The following is a 15,101-nucleotide window of genomic DNA, read 5'->3' as shown; positions in this document are numbered from 1 at the left end:
ATGTGTCAGTACAGAAGACTCATCCAAACAAAGACAAAAAAGTTACAGATGTGAGGGGAACACACAATCCCCAGCCACTCATCACTGAACAAGAGGTCTGTGCCTCAAACACTTCAAAGCAAAGACACAACCATCTCCTATGAATATGTAAGAAGGGTTTAGATTGGGATAGACTAAAAAGTCAGAATATTTGTAGAGGAAATAAACAGATTCCTTCTGCTAATTAGGTGTATTTTCATAATGGCCACATAATATGTTCCAATATAGGTCAGCAAATATATATTAAGTTATTTTTCTATCAAGTTATTAAAAATGATATTTTCATATTGAGCTTTAAATCTTCATGCATGCGTGTTGCCTTGAGAAGGAAAAGAGATTTGAACAAACCTCAGCTGTTGGAGAGATTCCTGAATCGTCCACACTATGATTGAAAATTTTTCCCAGGGATTACATTGTAATGCATGACTGTTAAAATTTTGTTTAGGGATTACATTGTGAAGTATGACTGTCTCATCAGGGATAACATTGTGAAGTACCTGTAAGAATTTTTATTTCACTGAATAAACCTCCAACATGGGCTTATCTTTATCCCAATAAGCTTCTTCAGGTTCACATGAACCATGAAAGTCCCCACTACAGAAAAGACAGAGTGCCTTCCTGGGCTCATGGAGATTGTTCTTGTTCTCATAGTTCCACAATGGGTTCATGAGTAGACACAACATCCACACACTACAGAATGAAATGTCTATACTGATGTCCTAACAAGAACTCACACTCACTCTCCCACAGTGGACTTAACTTCCTCCCACAATCTACCCTTTTCCGATTTCTCTCTCAATCAAACACAATACTATTTCTCTAGTCATGGAGACTGAATGCTTTGAATCTTTCTGCTTTCCCCATTTTAACGTAGTGTTGACTTTTTTCCTTAAACAACAACAACTCACTGTTGGGTTCACCACTTCTCTATTCCTACTAATGGATCAAGGCATCTTTCCTCTATCCCAGTCCTCATTCTCTCACATCTGAAGAATCCCCCCACCTAGCCTCTCTAATTCCAAGGGGACCATTCCTAATTCACAGGAATAGTCCTGGCAGGGCTTGAAAATCCAGGACTCCTAAGAGTAGCTCTGTGTAACTACTGCTTTCTTTGTGTCATCTCCAGGCCTATTTATCCAGCCTTCTGGAAGATAAGGCATTTACATGAATGGAAGAACTCCTTGGCCAGCAAAGAAACTAGTGGTATTTCCAATTATCACAACTATGGATACTTTAAAAGTAGATTTTTCCCTCCACTTTATATTTACTCGGTGAACTCTTGTCTTAACAAAAAGCAAAAACCTATTTCCTCTATTTCTAATGAAAAACAAGTCATTTTTTTTTCAAAACAATGTTTACATTTAATTTTTCTTAATGCTTAGTAACAAATGCTGGGATTTAATCTGGTCCTTCCCAACCCTGTGCTCAAAAATATATTTGAATGTTGAGTTTTCCTAAATACTTTCTAAAACAGGAAAAAAATAAAAAGAATACGATTACCTTTGCCAGAGTTTGGGTTTTTGATATGTTTGCATTTGCATCTCCAGCTTCACTGGGGATTTGTACTCCAAAAGACCAACCTCCAAGCCTGTTAACAATGAACACTGTGTTAGTGCTTCAACCACAGAACACCAGGACTGCTAACCAGAGGGTGTTCATTACTAACCCCACCAGGTACAGCAGTCTTAGGACAGTAGCCAGCTGAGCATCTGTGATCTGTGACATGAACACACAGGCAGAGATAATTGAGAAGGTCTGGATAAGGCTGGCCACATTAGAAAGTGTACTTGTCACGCCTAACTGTCTTGTGAGGAAATACATGCCGTGTAACAGATAGGGCTTGATCATCACCACTGTAATTATTTTAATTAATGGTCATTCCCTCTACAAAACCACTATTCAGACTTTCTTGGGCTAGGAGTGGTGGCTCACGCCTGTAATCCCAGCATGTTGGGAGGCCAAGGCAAGTGGATCACCTGAGGTCAGGAGTTTGAGACCAGCCTGGCCAACATGGTGAAACCCTGTCTTTTTCTGTATTTTGTAAAAATACAAAAAAAAAAAAAAAAATAGCTGGGCATGGTGGCAGGCACCTGTAATCCCAGCTACTCAAGAGACTGAGGCAAGAGAATCGTTTGAACCCGGGAGGTGGAGGTTACAGTGGACATCATGCCATTGCACTCCAGTCTAGGCAACAGAGCAAGTCTCTATCTCCAAGAAAAAAAAAAAAAAAAAAGGAAAAAAAAAAAAAGAAAAACGAAAAGAATTTCTTTTCTTTTTTTTTTTTTTTTTTTTTTTTTTTTTTTTGAGGTGGAGTCTCGCTCTGTCGCCCAGGTTGGAGTGCAGTGGCCGGATCTCAGCTCACTGCAAGCTCCGCCTCCCGGGTTCATACCATTCTCCTGCCTCCGCCTCCCGAGTAGCTGGGACTACAGGCGCCCACCACCTCGCCCGGCTAGTTTTTTGTATTTTTTAGTAGAGTCGGGGTTTCACCATGTTAGCCAGGATGGTCTCGATCTCCTGACCTCGTGATCCGCCCATCTCAGCCTCCCAAAGGGCTGGGATTACAGGCTTGAGCCACTGCACCCGGCCTAAAGAATTTCTTAATAGTGATCATAATCTTTTGAGGCATTTCTGGTTTGTCTTCCGTACTCTATTTCTTTAATCTTCCACTCAAATCTTGCCTGGTTCAGGAAGGCATTCCAGACAATTTCAGGTGGGTCAGATGTTCCTGGTCTTTTGAGTTCCCACAATACCCTACATTTCCATCCATTGTTATCAATTACCACATGGGATTTTATTGTCTATTTGCCAGTTTATCTTTATGCAGCTCTGTGAATTTTTCCTGGGTGGGAATTACATCTTTTTTTTTTTAATATCTCCATGAGTTGCACGTTATCTTGTATCTATTAAACTTCAAAAAAATAGTTAACATTTAAAAAATATAATGTTAACTATTATATAAATACATTTTGTCTTCCACTCACTAGATAAAAGGAGACTGAAGAATAGTCTTGTCTTCTATCATAGTGTTCTACTCTCAGCAAAAATTCAGGCAAAGGAATAAGTACGCATTCCCAACTGGCTCAATTGAATACATTCATTCATTCAATAGATACTGACTGAACATTTTTGATGTGCCAGATAATATTCTATGTTCTGGGCACACAAGCTCCCACCTTCAAAAAGCTAACCATCAGCTCACGCCTGTAATCCTAGCACTTTGGGAGCCCGAGGTGGGAGGATCACCTGAGGTCAGGAGTTTGAGAAGAGCCTGAGCAATATGGTGAAACCCCGTCTCTACTAAAAATACAAAAAAACTTAGCCGAGTGTGGTGGCAAGCTCCTGTAGACCTAGCTACTCTGGAGGCTGAGGCATCAGAATCGCTTGAACCTGGGAGGTGGAGCTTTCAGTGAGTCAAGATCGTGCCACTGCACTCCAGCCTGGGTGACAGAGTGAGACTCCATTTCAGGAAAAAAAAAAAAAACTAACCATCAGAGTTAGAATAGAAAACCAGAGATTCTAGTGTATGTTGAAAGATATTAAGAGGTGGAGCAGCAGAAGAGAGGCAGGCAAACCCCAGCGGGGCAGGTAGAGGGCAGTAGGGAGTCCCACACAATAAGATCAGCCTATGGGATGCCTTCGTACATGAAGCAATACAATACATTTGGCGGACATGGAAAAATTACAGTGGGCAGATGTTATTAAGATTCAAAGCAATGAGAAACACTCACTGCTGATCTCCCTCATCTGGATTCACCCCCTTAGTCTCAAGGAAATTCAACACAACACAAAAGGTTTCTCAAAAATTGCCCAAGAGAAATTTCAAGATGCTAGTTGTACCCAGGATCCCACATTGAATGCTGCATAATAGAGATAATTCTAAAGTAAGGCCTTGCTTTCATTATGCTGTAAACTTATCTACTCTTATCCCCTAAAGCAGTAAAACTGCTTCTGGCTCTGGTGCTTCTGCCATTGACAAATCTCAACTGATAGGATTTCCCCCAGCACTTAAAAGAGTGAAAGTCAGCAGTAAGAATCTTATTAAGGTCCATGGCATCTATTTGGAATTTTTATGAGCACCAAGGTCAGCCTTAGATTTTTGAGTTTTGAAGAACATTGGCATTTAAAACAATAAGTTTTCCATAGTAATGCAAATACAACAGAAAAGACCCAGCAAGAGATTTGAACACACCTTGGTTTTTCAGATGGTGCCAGCAAGTACTCCTCCACATTGAAGCCTGAGAGATTCAACAGTGTGTGGCCCAGGTGGTTGGTCAGGTAGGGAGCACTGGAACTTCTATTTGGACACTTCTGAAATTGTTTTCAAAAAGAAAAAACAAAAACTTTTCTATAACTTACAAACCGGTTCACTGACATTACTCAAAACTACAGGTGACTTTTCTCTAGCTTTCAGTTTTTAATAAATTATCTGTAGCCTTTTATATGTTCTGATTTCTAAAATCTCTTTCAGAGTCACATATATTTGAGAATTAAGCCAGAATACCACTGTGACTTTTGCAGTCAATTATATCTGAGAACTTCAAATCCTTTTCTGTATGTAAGTTTGGGCAGATTTACAAAAACTAAAAAGGAAAAAAAAATAATGTTTTCACTGGGGTGATCTTGCATTTGACGAACCTGAAAGAGAGTCAGAGACAACTAGTGAGAGGAAGATAAGCAGGATAACTCAAAGGCGTGTGTCTCTTTCATAAGGGTCTAAAGTAGAAATCAAACAGCTTTTCTCCAGCAACTCACCAGCATGCCAACAACACCAGCTCTGAATCACAGAATAATCACCTAACAAGGTAGGAGGCAGTGGTCAACACAACACGAAACCCAGGCCGCGGGAGGCTGCTCAGTGATGTGCTCTGCCCTGCCACAGAACGGCTTTGGAGTTAATGTGCTTTGTTTCCATTTCTCAAACACTTTCAGAAAAGATATATTAAAATAGGAAACGACTCTGTCTCTGAGTCTTTTGTTATCAAGTTGCCAGGAGTTTGGTCTTGCTGCACCGAAAGCCAATCACTGAGACCATGAGTGTTGCCAGGGAGGAAGCCTTTAACTGAGTTCTGCAGCTGAGGAGAATGAAAAAGTCTCAGATCCATGTCCTCAACTATCTAAAACTGGTGGGGATTATATGGAGGGGAAAACGGGAAAAGAGGAATGAAGGAGGGGTAAGGAAGCAATCATGATGCATGAGGGGTCTGGAGTCTCATTTTCTGAATTCAGGGATCTAACGTATTTCAGTCCCTTGCCTGAGGATCAGTTTCTTGAGGAAGAAACTCGGGTGGTGAAACAAACATAAGTTTCAAGTTTTAAGATCAGGGAGGGTCCATTTCTATGTTTATTCAAAAATCCATAAATATTACTTCTAAGATACATTTGGGCCAGTTTCACATTCATTAAAGCTTTGGAAGCTTGTCTGCTTATTTGCAAAATGAAAATGAAAACAGGCTTACCTAAATGCTTGGATTTGCTGTTAGGTTCAGATACACATGAAAGAACTACAGCAAAGTAAGAAGGGCGATATACATTTAAGATACTACTTTCAGGGTCTTGAAAGAAAGGCTTGAGGAAAGATACGAAAAAGAATAATAATTGTTGTACATCATAATTCAGCAAAACTCTCACTTATTTGTGGAATCTAACAAAGTCAAACTCATAGGAACACAGAGTAAAATGGTGATTGGCAGAGAGGATGTTGGTCAACGGATACAAAATTTCAGCTACACAGGAGGCAAAAGTACAAGAGATCTATTGTACAACATGATGACTACAATTAGTATCAATGTATTGTACCTTGAAAATTGCTGAAAGAGCCAGTTAAGGTGGCTCACACCTGTAATCCCAGCACACTGGGATTACATTCCTGAGTCTGAGACCAGCCTAGGCAACATGATGAAACCCCATCTCTAATAAAAATACAAAAATTAGCAGTGTGTGGTAGCACGATCCTGTGGTCCCAGCTACTCGGGAGGCTGAGGTAGGAGAATGTCTCGAACCCGGGAGGCAGAGGTTGCAGTGAGCCAAGGTGGCACCACTGCACTCCAGCCTGGGCCACAGAGCGAGACTGTCTCAAAAAAATGAACAAAGAAAATTGCTAAAAGAGTAGATTTTAACTTAGGGAGGCCGAGGCGGGCAGATCACAAGGTCAGGAGATCAAGACCATCCTGGCTAACACGGTTAAACCCCGTCTCTATTGAAAATACAAAAAAATTAGCCAGGCATGATGGCGGGTGCCTGTAGTCCCAGCTACTCAGGAGACTGAGGCAGGAGAATGGCTTGAAGCCAGGAGGTGGAGCTTGCAGTGAGCCAAGATCGCACCACTGCATTCCAGCCTGGGCGACACAGCGAGACTGTCTCAAAAAAAAAAAAAAAAAAAACATAGTAGATTTTTAGTATCCTCAACACACACAAACACACGCACACAAATAGTAATGTTGGGGTCAGGAAAAAATACCCCAAAATATGGTGCTTTCACATGCTGAGCTGAAGAAGTTTCAAGATATCTCTGACCTCCCTCCTATCCACCATCTCTCCCAAAGCACAGGATGAAGTTGAAATTCTTTACCTACCTGAGATCTAGACCCACCAAGGAGAATGTTTTATTTCTTCTCCTCCCTGTAAGACTAAGAATGTAACCAAACCTAAACAGATAATGTCTGTTCCCAGATCCATTTATTCTTTATTGTAATCTTTTATTGTCCCAGTACAGAATTCGTCTTCTCCCTCCATGACCTGATTTGCCAGGACCCAAGGCCCTATACTTTCTGTAAACTTGAGATGATATATAAACGTCTGAACTTCATTGCGGGATAGATAATAACTCTGTAATTCTCCCCCTGTACATGTTAAAAGAATTCATATGCCTTTTCTCCAATTAATCTGCCTTTTATGAGCTGAATTTTTAGCAAAACTACAGAGGATGAAGGGCAAGTTTTCCTGTGCCCTGCAATAAGTACATGAGGTAATGCATATATTAAATAGCTGGATCTAGCCATTCCATAATGGGTGTGTGTGCATGTGTGAGAGAGAGATTTTATATATATTTATATGTTTATATATATAAATATTTTATATATATAAAATATATAAAAATCATGATATATGTATATATCATATCATTTTATATATAATAGATATAATATCATCATATATGGTATGATGTAACCACAAATATAGATAACTTCTGCTTCTCAATTAAAATAAATAAATCAATCAGCCAAACTTGATGAATATAACAACCGTTAAAGTTTCCCTACCTCTAGCTTTCCTCTCTCCAACTCACTTTACCACCCCTATACCTATCAAGATACACCCTTCAAAATGGTGTTTTCAGTTAGATGATTTTCTTGCTAAAAAAAATTCCAATTCTTATCAAGAATTCAGGTCTACTAGAAAATGTCCTTGGTCTCATTCTAACCATTATCTGTGTAGGTGTCCCCAAATACACCCTCTGTATTAAACTGAATATTGACCTCCCCGCCCCCCACCAAAATATCAGGCCCCCATCTCTGGACTCTTTAAGTGCTACTTAGTATCTTGATGATGTTATTAAGTTACAGATCTTGAGTCCAGAAGATTATCCTGGATTGTGACAGTTCGCCCTCATGCAGTCACCTTGTAACTGAGCTGCTTAGCAGTTTAGCCTCAAACCTCATTTTAAAATGTTTTATCCTTTCCCTCTTCCTCTTTCCCTTCCCCAGTTTCAAGATGTAGCTCTGAGATAAACTTTATAGCCTCGAAATGTTTTCTTTCTCTTTCCTTTCCCACTTCATGCCCCCATGCCTTATGCGCATTTATTTATCTAGATGCTTGTTAAGCACATGCCGTGCTCACTTATCCAGTCATATAATTCCTTAAAAGTTTCAGGGGACTAGACACCTCTGAAAATCTGTCCCCAACAAAAGATAACTTCAAGGCCGGAACTCATTCCCAGCTGAAGACTGACTATAAGATTGACTGTGATTAGTTTGTAACCTGGCAGGATCCACGATGGAGTCAACCTCTTCATCAAATGAAACAATAATTCAAGATGAGTCACTGGAGTAAGTAACCCCTCTTGGGACCTCCTAGCTCCCCCTCTCCCCAATCCCCAACCTACCAACCCTGCCTCTTCCGCATTCCAAACCCTTTCTTTAAAAAACCCTGTGTTTCCTCCACAAATTACAGCAGAATTGCTGTAATTTCTGCTCTTCCCATTGCTGGCACAGATAATCAAGTCTTGCTTACTTTTAATCAGCTTGTTATTATTTTGGCCTCTTTCTACAAGCAGCGAGCAGCCAGGCCCTTTTGTTGGTTACAACCTCTGCCACTGTTGAGAGGGAGACAGAGGAGGATCAGACAGAGAAAGAAAGGGAGGAGGCACTGTGACAATGGAGATAGAGATATGTGTAATGTCACCAGAGGCCAAGGAAGGCCAGAAGCAAGAGAAGCTGGAGGAGGAAAAGGACAGATTGTCCTCAAGAGTCTTCAGACACCTTAATTTCACTCCAGTGACACTGACTTCAGACTTCCAGCCTCCAGAACCGTGTGAGAATAAACTCATGTTTTCTTAAGTCACCAACTGTGTAATAATTTATTACCTCAGCGACAAGAAACAAATCTGCCCTCCACCTATTCTGTATAAAGCCACACTCACTCCCGATGACATGTTTTGGGTCATAGTGTTGTTATCCATGGGAGCTCAGGCCCTGAAAATCCCTGTTTGTTCTTTAAAGTTAGCTCAATTCCTGTTCCCCTTTGAGCCTTTTCTAATGGTGTCTCCTGCAAATCGTTTTCATCCTCAGAAGAACTAACCATGGAACTTTTTTGTAGGTTTCGAGAGAGCCACAGCATCTTTGATAAAACATGAGGAAATCGGTCAGGCACGATAGCTCATACCTGCAATCCCAGCACTTTGGGAGGCCGAGGCGGGTGGATCACAAGGTCAGGAGTTCGAAACCAGCCTGGCCAAGATGGTGAAACCCCATCTCTACTAAAAATACAAAAATTAGCAGGGTGCAGTGGTGCATGCCTGTAAGCCCAGCTACTCAGGAGGCTGAGGCAGAAGAATCACTTGAACCCAGGAGGCAGAGGAGGCAGTGAGTCCAGATCATGTCACTGCCCTCTAGCCTGGGTGACAGAGTGAGACTCTGCCAGAAAAAAAAACAAGAGGAAATTGACATGCCCTTGCAGACCCAGGGCTTCCAGATAGCCCACATGTATTTAAGGGGAGAGAAATATTTTTTCCTTCTGGCAAAACACAGTCAGCTTGGCTCAACATGAACACTAAAGACCAGAGAACTAGCCATGGGTATATAGGCCTTCCTTCCACACATCTTTGTGTACATCTCCTTTGAGCCAGCCCTGAAGAGGAACCACACCCATTGCTTAGGAATTGCATTAATTCCACCTCAACTCCTTCTCTCCTGAGGTTCTCTGATTTCTAACGTGTGGTCCAGTATTTCTCAAAGTGCATCCCGAAACACACTGGTGCCACAAAAGGGAAGGACTATTCAGTCAAATTTGCAGAAAATGCTGCATCTACTCCACTGTCAATTCAAGGACAATTTCATTATCTCCAAATAGCTTCTTACAAGAGCTGTGGCAAAGATACCTGCTTAATTCTGCTTTATCCAACATTTGTGAAACTTACTTGACTATGGAACGCTTTAATGTAAAATGTTTTTTTCTCACATATTACTGAAATCTCACAGTTCATGTGAGTTGAAGTGAATTTAGGAACATAAACACCAATCATTCTGATATTAACTCAGTCTAATCCCAATAGACCTTAGGTCGCTGGTGGTACTAAAAGCTACTAGTATAATAGAATGATCAAATCAAGGCTAGAGAAAAAGAGCGTGGTGTAAAAAATTAGAGATCTCATGAGTGTTGAGGCATAGAAAACCATCTCCCAAAACATGATGCTTGTGCATGCTGGGCATTTCTATCAGTTGAAAGGCCTCAGAAATAAGCCTCAGAATCAAGGTCCCTGGAACCTTGTCTTGTTCCTCCTCCATTCCAATTCTCTTCGGAATTTCCACATCTGACCAAAAAACTCCTTACCAAAGGAAACACATAGGTCCTCAATCCCCTCCCTGAAATCTCATTATCTACTTCAGAAAAGAAAAGTGAAGAATGCAACGATTCTTGGATGGACTTTTTCACAAAATAATGCCTTACTTTTGGGCTCACTCAAATTCCAGGAGAATCATCTACAAGTTAGCTTCTGTCTCCCTGGCCCATTCTTACTCTATAACAACCATTTCCTGCCCCTCAAAAGAATTATCCACACTTCCCATCTCCTCCTTCCCCTATGAAAAGGGTATAGAAATTTCTATACCTCTTCGGGGGTTTGAGGTAATTACTCTATGATATGATCCTCTCATGCACATTAACACGTTTGTATGGTATTTCCCAGTTAACCTGCCTTTTGTCAATTGATTTTCAGTGAAGCTTCTGAGGGTGAAAGGCAAATTTGCCCTTTGCCCCTAAAGTGAATAAATGGAAAAACAAGTCCAGGGGAAAAAAAACAATAATCATGTCTGAAAAAAAAAAAAAGATAACTGATCACTGCAAAGGATCACCAAATGTCAAATGTAGCTGAGCTTATTGACAGCTGAGGCCAAGAGGGAAACATGGAGAGTTCCATTAGCTCTTCCACATCAACCAACACTGTTGAGTGTTCACTAAGGGTGCTGTGTCATTATCCCGCTTACATGTGTATCTTTAGTCTAAGAGAAGAAAGCAGACTAGTTACTCCAAAAGTAAGCTTTCTAAAATCTCTAGAAAAAAGACAAACAAAAAAGCTTTTTATCTGAAGAATGTGAGCTCCCTTTAAATAATCAGGCCCAGAGAAGCACTGGACTGAGATAGCAGTCACACTCCACCCCATCCCCCTTGAGCTAAGCAATCATTTCTAAGCAGCTCACTATATGGACCCCAGGCTGAGTGCCACCACCAGAGCTATAAAGTAACTTAACAATGCCAATGAGAATCCCCGACAAACAATTTTTGTAATCACCCACTCTCCTGATTAATTCTTTTTTCTTTAATAAACTATGAGAGAGAAGGAAGGGAGAAACTGGCTAGGCAGATAGTTAGGGCAAGGTCCTCAGTGGCATTTATTTTCTAACAAAGAGCAGCCTGAAAGCTCGGGCTGCAAACATAGATACGGAGACGAATTCCCACACAGAAAGGGGCCTCCCGTGTAGTCAGCAAGTTTCACTGACGTACAGTGGGCCCCAGTGAGCACATTCCTTTCCTTTTTGGACATACTCACGTAAGGAAGCTTGCACAGGGGGCTTGCTTGGAACATGCCTGCAACACCATAGAAAAGAAGAGCTACCCTCGGCCAGGCACATCCACCTTGAAGGGTAATATTGTTTGGCTCTGTGTCCCCACCCAAATCTCATCTTGATTTGTACTCCCACATGTTGTGAGAGGGACCCCAATGGGAGATAACTGAACATGGGGGTGGTTTCCCCCTTACTGTTCCCATGGTAGGGAATAAGTCCCATGAGATCTGATGGTTTGATAAGGGGAAACCCATTTCCCTTGGTTCTCATTCTTTCTCTTACTGCTACCATGTAAGAAGTGCCTTTCGTCTTCCGCCGTGATTGTGAGGCCTCGTTAGCCATGTAGAGCTATAAGTTCAGTAAACCTCTTTCTTTTGTTAATTGCCCAGTCTCGGGTATGCCTTTATCAGCAGCATGAAAATGGATTAATGAAAAGGGTTCTGCCCCTGATTCATGCACAGTAGGAGGAGATAAGCAATATGGAGTAACTTAGGTTAAGGATCTGCCTGTGCACTAAACAGATGGGGTGGGGACTGCCGGGGATTTGCGTCTTATGGAAATGAAACACCTAGTTCTAACCAGTTTTTTGAGCCCTATATAAATGGAGCACCCTTCCCCACTCACTTTTTTATTAAAACCCTTGCACTTCACTATAAAATGACAACGCTTTTTTTGAGATCCCTCTCTGCAGCAGAGAGTTTTTTCTCTTCCTTTCACTTACTACATTTCTGCTGTAAGCTCACTCTTGGTGTGTCCATATCCTTGATTTCCTTGGCCATGAGACAAAGAACTTCAGTTGACACCCTAGACAAAAAGACCATTTCACTTGAGCTTCCTTTTTGTTCTCGGGAGCACTTCCAAAGATAACTTGGAAGTGTGTCCCACATAGCTGTCCTCAACTTTGGCTCGAATAAACTCTCTACCTATATTAATTTGTCTCAGTTTCTTCCCTTAGGTTGACAACTATTAAGGAGAACTGCATCTCATGAGCCACTAAATAGGAAAGCCCTGTAAACATGTTCTCCAAGTGGCCATTTCCATTATAGATGCTCAGTTAACTTCAATGTATTTTTTCTTTTCCCTTTTTCCTATAAATTAGACATGCCTTCATACTTGCTTATTGATTGTGGCTAGCAGGTCTATGCCTTTTATTAATTAGAGTCTGAGATTTTCTTTGAGATGAGTTCCAATCAGTTTTTCAAATAAATTTCAATTTATTCTCCTTCACAAATTAGACAGTGATGTCTCTCACCTTAACCACCTTAATAGGAAGGCACACCTACTTCCACATGTTTTTGTATGAATCAACCATAGTCAGAGAGCTAAGGGGCATCTTAGCTGTTACTATCTAGCCCAAATAAAAATACGGCAAGAGCCTTAAGGTCATGCTGCCTTGAAATTTAGAAAAATTTCCTTCCATAGGGCAATTCTAGCTTCTTTATCATTACTTGAAGAATATTCATTTTCTTAATGAATGCCAGGGGAATGTTAATGACCAAAGGCAGCAGGCAATGAAGGAGAGGGGCACTGTCAATCTCTACAGCATCTGTGTTCTATAAATATTCACTTTATGTGATGAAACTTTCCCCAGAAACAGCTAATCCAGGAAACCAAAAAGTCATAGAGACGTAGGTACAAATATGAACATTTTTATAGATGGAGTAAACTCATTTTTTTCACTTGAATTTTAGATTTAAAAGGATCAAAAATGCTGCAGAGACCTACCAGGCAGCCACATGAATCCTGGAATTCTGGGTGAGAAAAGGGATGTGTGTGCCAGCATGAAGAATTAATCCTAAAAAACAAAGGAGAGAATTAGAATGATCTTTTAGATTTACAAAGCCATTGTATTTCTGTAAGGGAGAGTTCCATCAGACTAGAACAGAGTTCACAAGATAATCATCTCCTACTGCCAAGAAGGCAGAGCTCTTACATTTGTTTTCACAGCTTGAGCTGTTAATCTGATGACAATGTTTTATTACAACGCCAGAATTTCCATTATATTACATGGGGCTCACTTTTCTCACTGTACTGAGTGTATCACAGGGCTCCCTAGGACTTTCACGGCGGGGCTAGGGCTCCTGGTGGAACCTGAGGCTAGGCTTCCAGTCTCATAACCAGGTACCAAGCAGCAATTAATAAACAGCAAGACGCTAATTCCTTTTTGTGGCATGGCACAGTACTTTAATCATCACTTAAGGAAAAACAATTTTTAAATTTCCACTTTAAACCTTTCTGATTAAACTTTCTGTTGCAGAAATATGGTGCAACAGACATAGTTATGAAAACCATTTGTAGCAGTGGTTCAGAAACACATTTGGATCCACAGTTTCCCTATTGTTTCTATTTCCTTATGAGTCCCATACTTTAAAATATTTGTTCTGGCATTTGTAAATCAAAATTTGTTTTAATAATGATAATTACTCTTAATTACTCAAAAATTGGAAAAGATATTTTTACCACCATCCTTACTAGCCCTGCTTTTCAGAAGAAGACGTGGGGTCCAGAGAGGTGAAGCAGCTGTCGAGATCCCAGCTCTATGCAAAATGTGTGCTGCTCTAACGAGAAAGCCAGTATGATAACACCAATTAAAGAGAGCCCGGCCCAGTGAAAAGAAATTTGCCATTTCTATTAACCAGGTTAGCAAAGTACAATGTCTATGTAATTTTTGAAACAACAAAAATAATGTAAAGATTTCTCCACACTACTTTCTTGGCTGACTAGCTTACAGGGACTCCAGTTTGAAACCTAAGAGTTTACATGGAAATAACACCTAAGGGAGTTACGTATTTAATCAGAGTACTGTATCTGATATGTACTTTAAAAAAAATAATTCCATTTATACTTCTGAAACTCATCAGGCCTTTCTTTTTCAGATGCCTTAGATGATGGTTAACAAGTGTTTATAATTTAATATATGACTTCAAAATGTCAGTCCTCTTTTTCTCTTCCAAATCCTCCCTTATTCTTCTCCTAGCTCCCTTTTATAGAGTAAAACTACGTGTCCATGAGAGGTACACAATGGCCCATGACAGGTAGTTTTTTGAGCACTTCTCAGCCTCCAACAACTTTTGTGTTCCAACAGATTCACTAAGAAGCTGTGTGAATGTCCATAAAAGGGAGAGACAGAGGGGATGATCTATGAGAAATCAGATGTTTCTACATAACTGTTAAAGTTTAGGAATCTAAAAATAAACTTTGACTTAGCAAAGCATTTCCCTAAAGTGGCCTACAGGACACAGCTGCAGAGAGGCTGCTGGAGCCCAGTCATTTGGTCCTTCAGGTTTGGACACACTGCGTGAAATAGCTCTCTCTACTACAGGGATGCCTGGAGTTCTCAATCACCTAAGATGCATTTTCTTTTCTTTTTTTTTTTTTTTTTTTTTTTTAGATAGAGTCTCACCCCGTCACCCAGGCTGGAATGCAATGGCACAGTCTCGGCTCACTGCAACCTCCGCCTCCTGGGCTCAAGAGAGTCTCCTGCCTCAGCCTCCCGGGTAGCTGGGATTACGGGTGTGCACCACCATACCCAGGTAATTTTTTTGTATCTTTAGTAGAGACAGGGTTTCACCATGTTGGCCAGGCTGGTCTCGAACTCCTGACCTCATGATCTGCCCACCTCAGCTTCCCCAAAGTGCTAAGGTGCATTTTAAATCTTGAAGAGAGAGGCAGAAGCTCTAAGGACCTACTGTCTTGAGAGTCGCTTTCTGAGGCAGGAACTTACCTTAAAAGAACAAAAGCTCTCCACAAGAGCTACCCTGCTGTTGAGGTGACTGTTTTTTC

The 15,101-nt window shown here is 40.8% G+C and overlaps 1 protein-coding gene across 1 annotated transcript in view; it reads right to left on the bottom strand.

Annotated features, from left to right (window-relative positions):
* ABCA13 (ATP binding cassette subfamily A member 13) overlaps window positions 1-15,101 on the bottom strand; it is a 520,700-nt gene that overhangs the window by 182,645 nt on the left and 322,954 nt on the right. The window contains exons 45-47 of the mRNA XM_010374424.2: window positions 13,044-13,113; window positions 4,229-4,347; window positions 1,540-1,627 (exon numbers count right to left, since the gene is read on the bottom strand). Of these exons, the coding sequence (XP_010372726.2) occupies window positions 1,540-1,627; window positions 4,229-4,347; window positions 13,044-13,113 (277 nt within the window). The remainder of the gene's footprint in view (window positions 1-1,539; window positions 1,628-4,228; window positions 4,348-13,043; window positions 13,114-15,101) is intronic.

Source organism: Rhinopithecus roxellana, chromosome 6 (genome assembly GCF_007565055.1).
Source record: "Rhinopithecus roxellana isolate Shanxi Qingling chromosome 6, ASM756505v1, whole genome shotgun sequence".
NCBI classification, from domain to species: domain Eukaryota; kingdom Metazoa; phylum Chordata; class Mammalia; order Primates; family Cercopithecidae; genus Rhinopithecus; species Rhinopithecus roxellana.
This window is presented reverse-complemented; position numbering and strand designations above follow the sequence as displayed.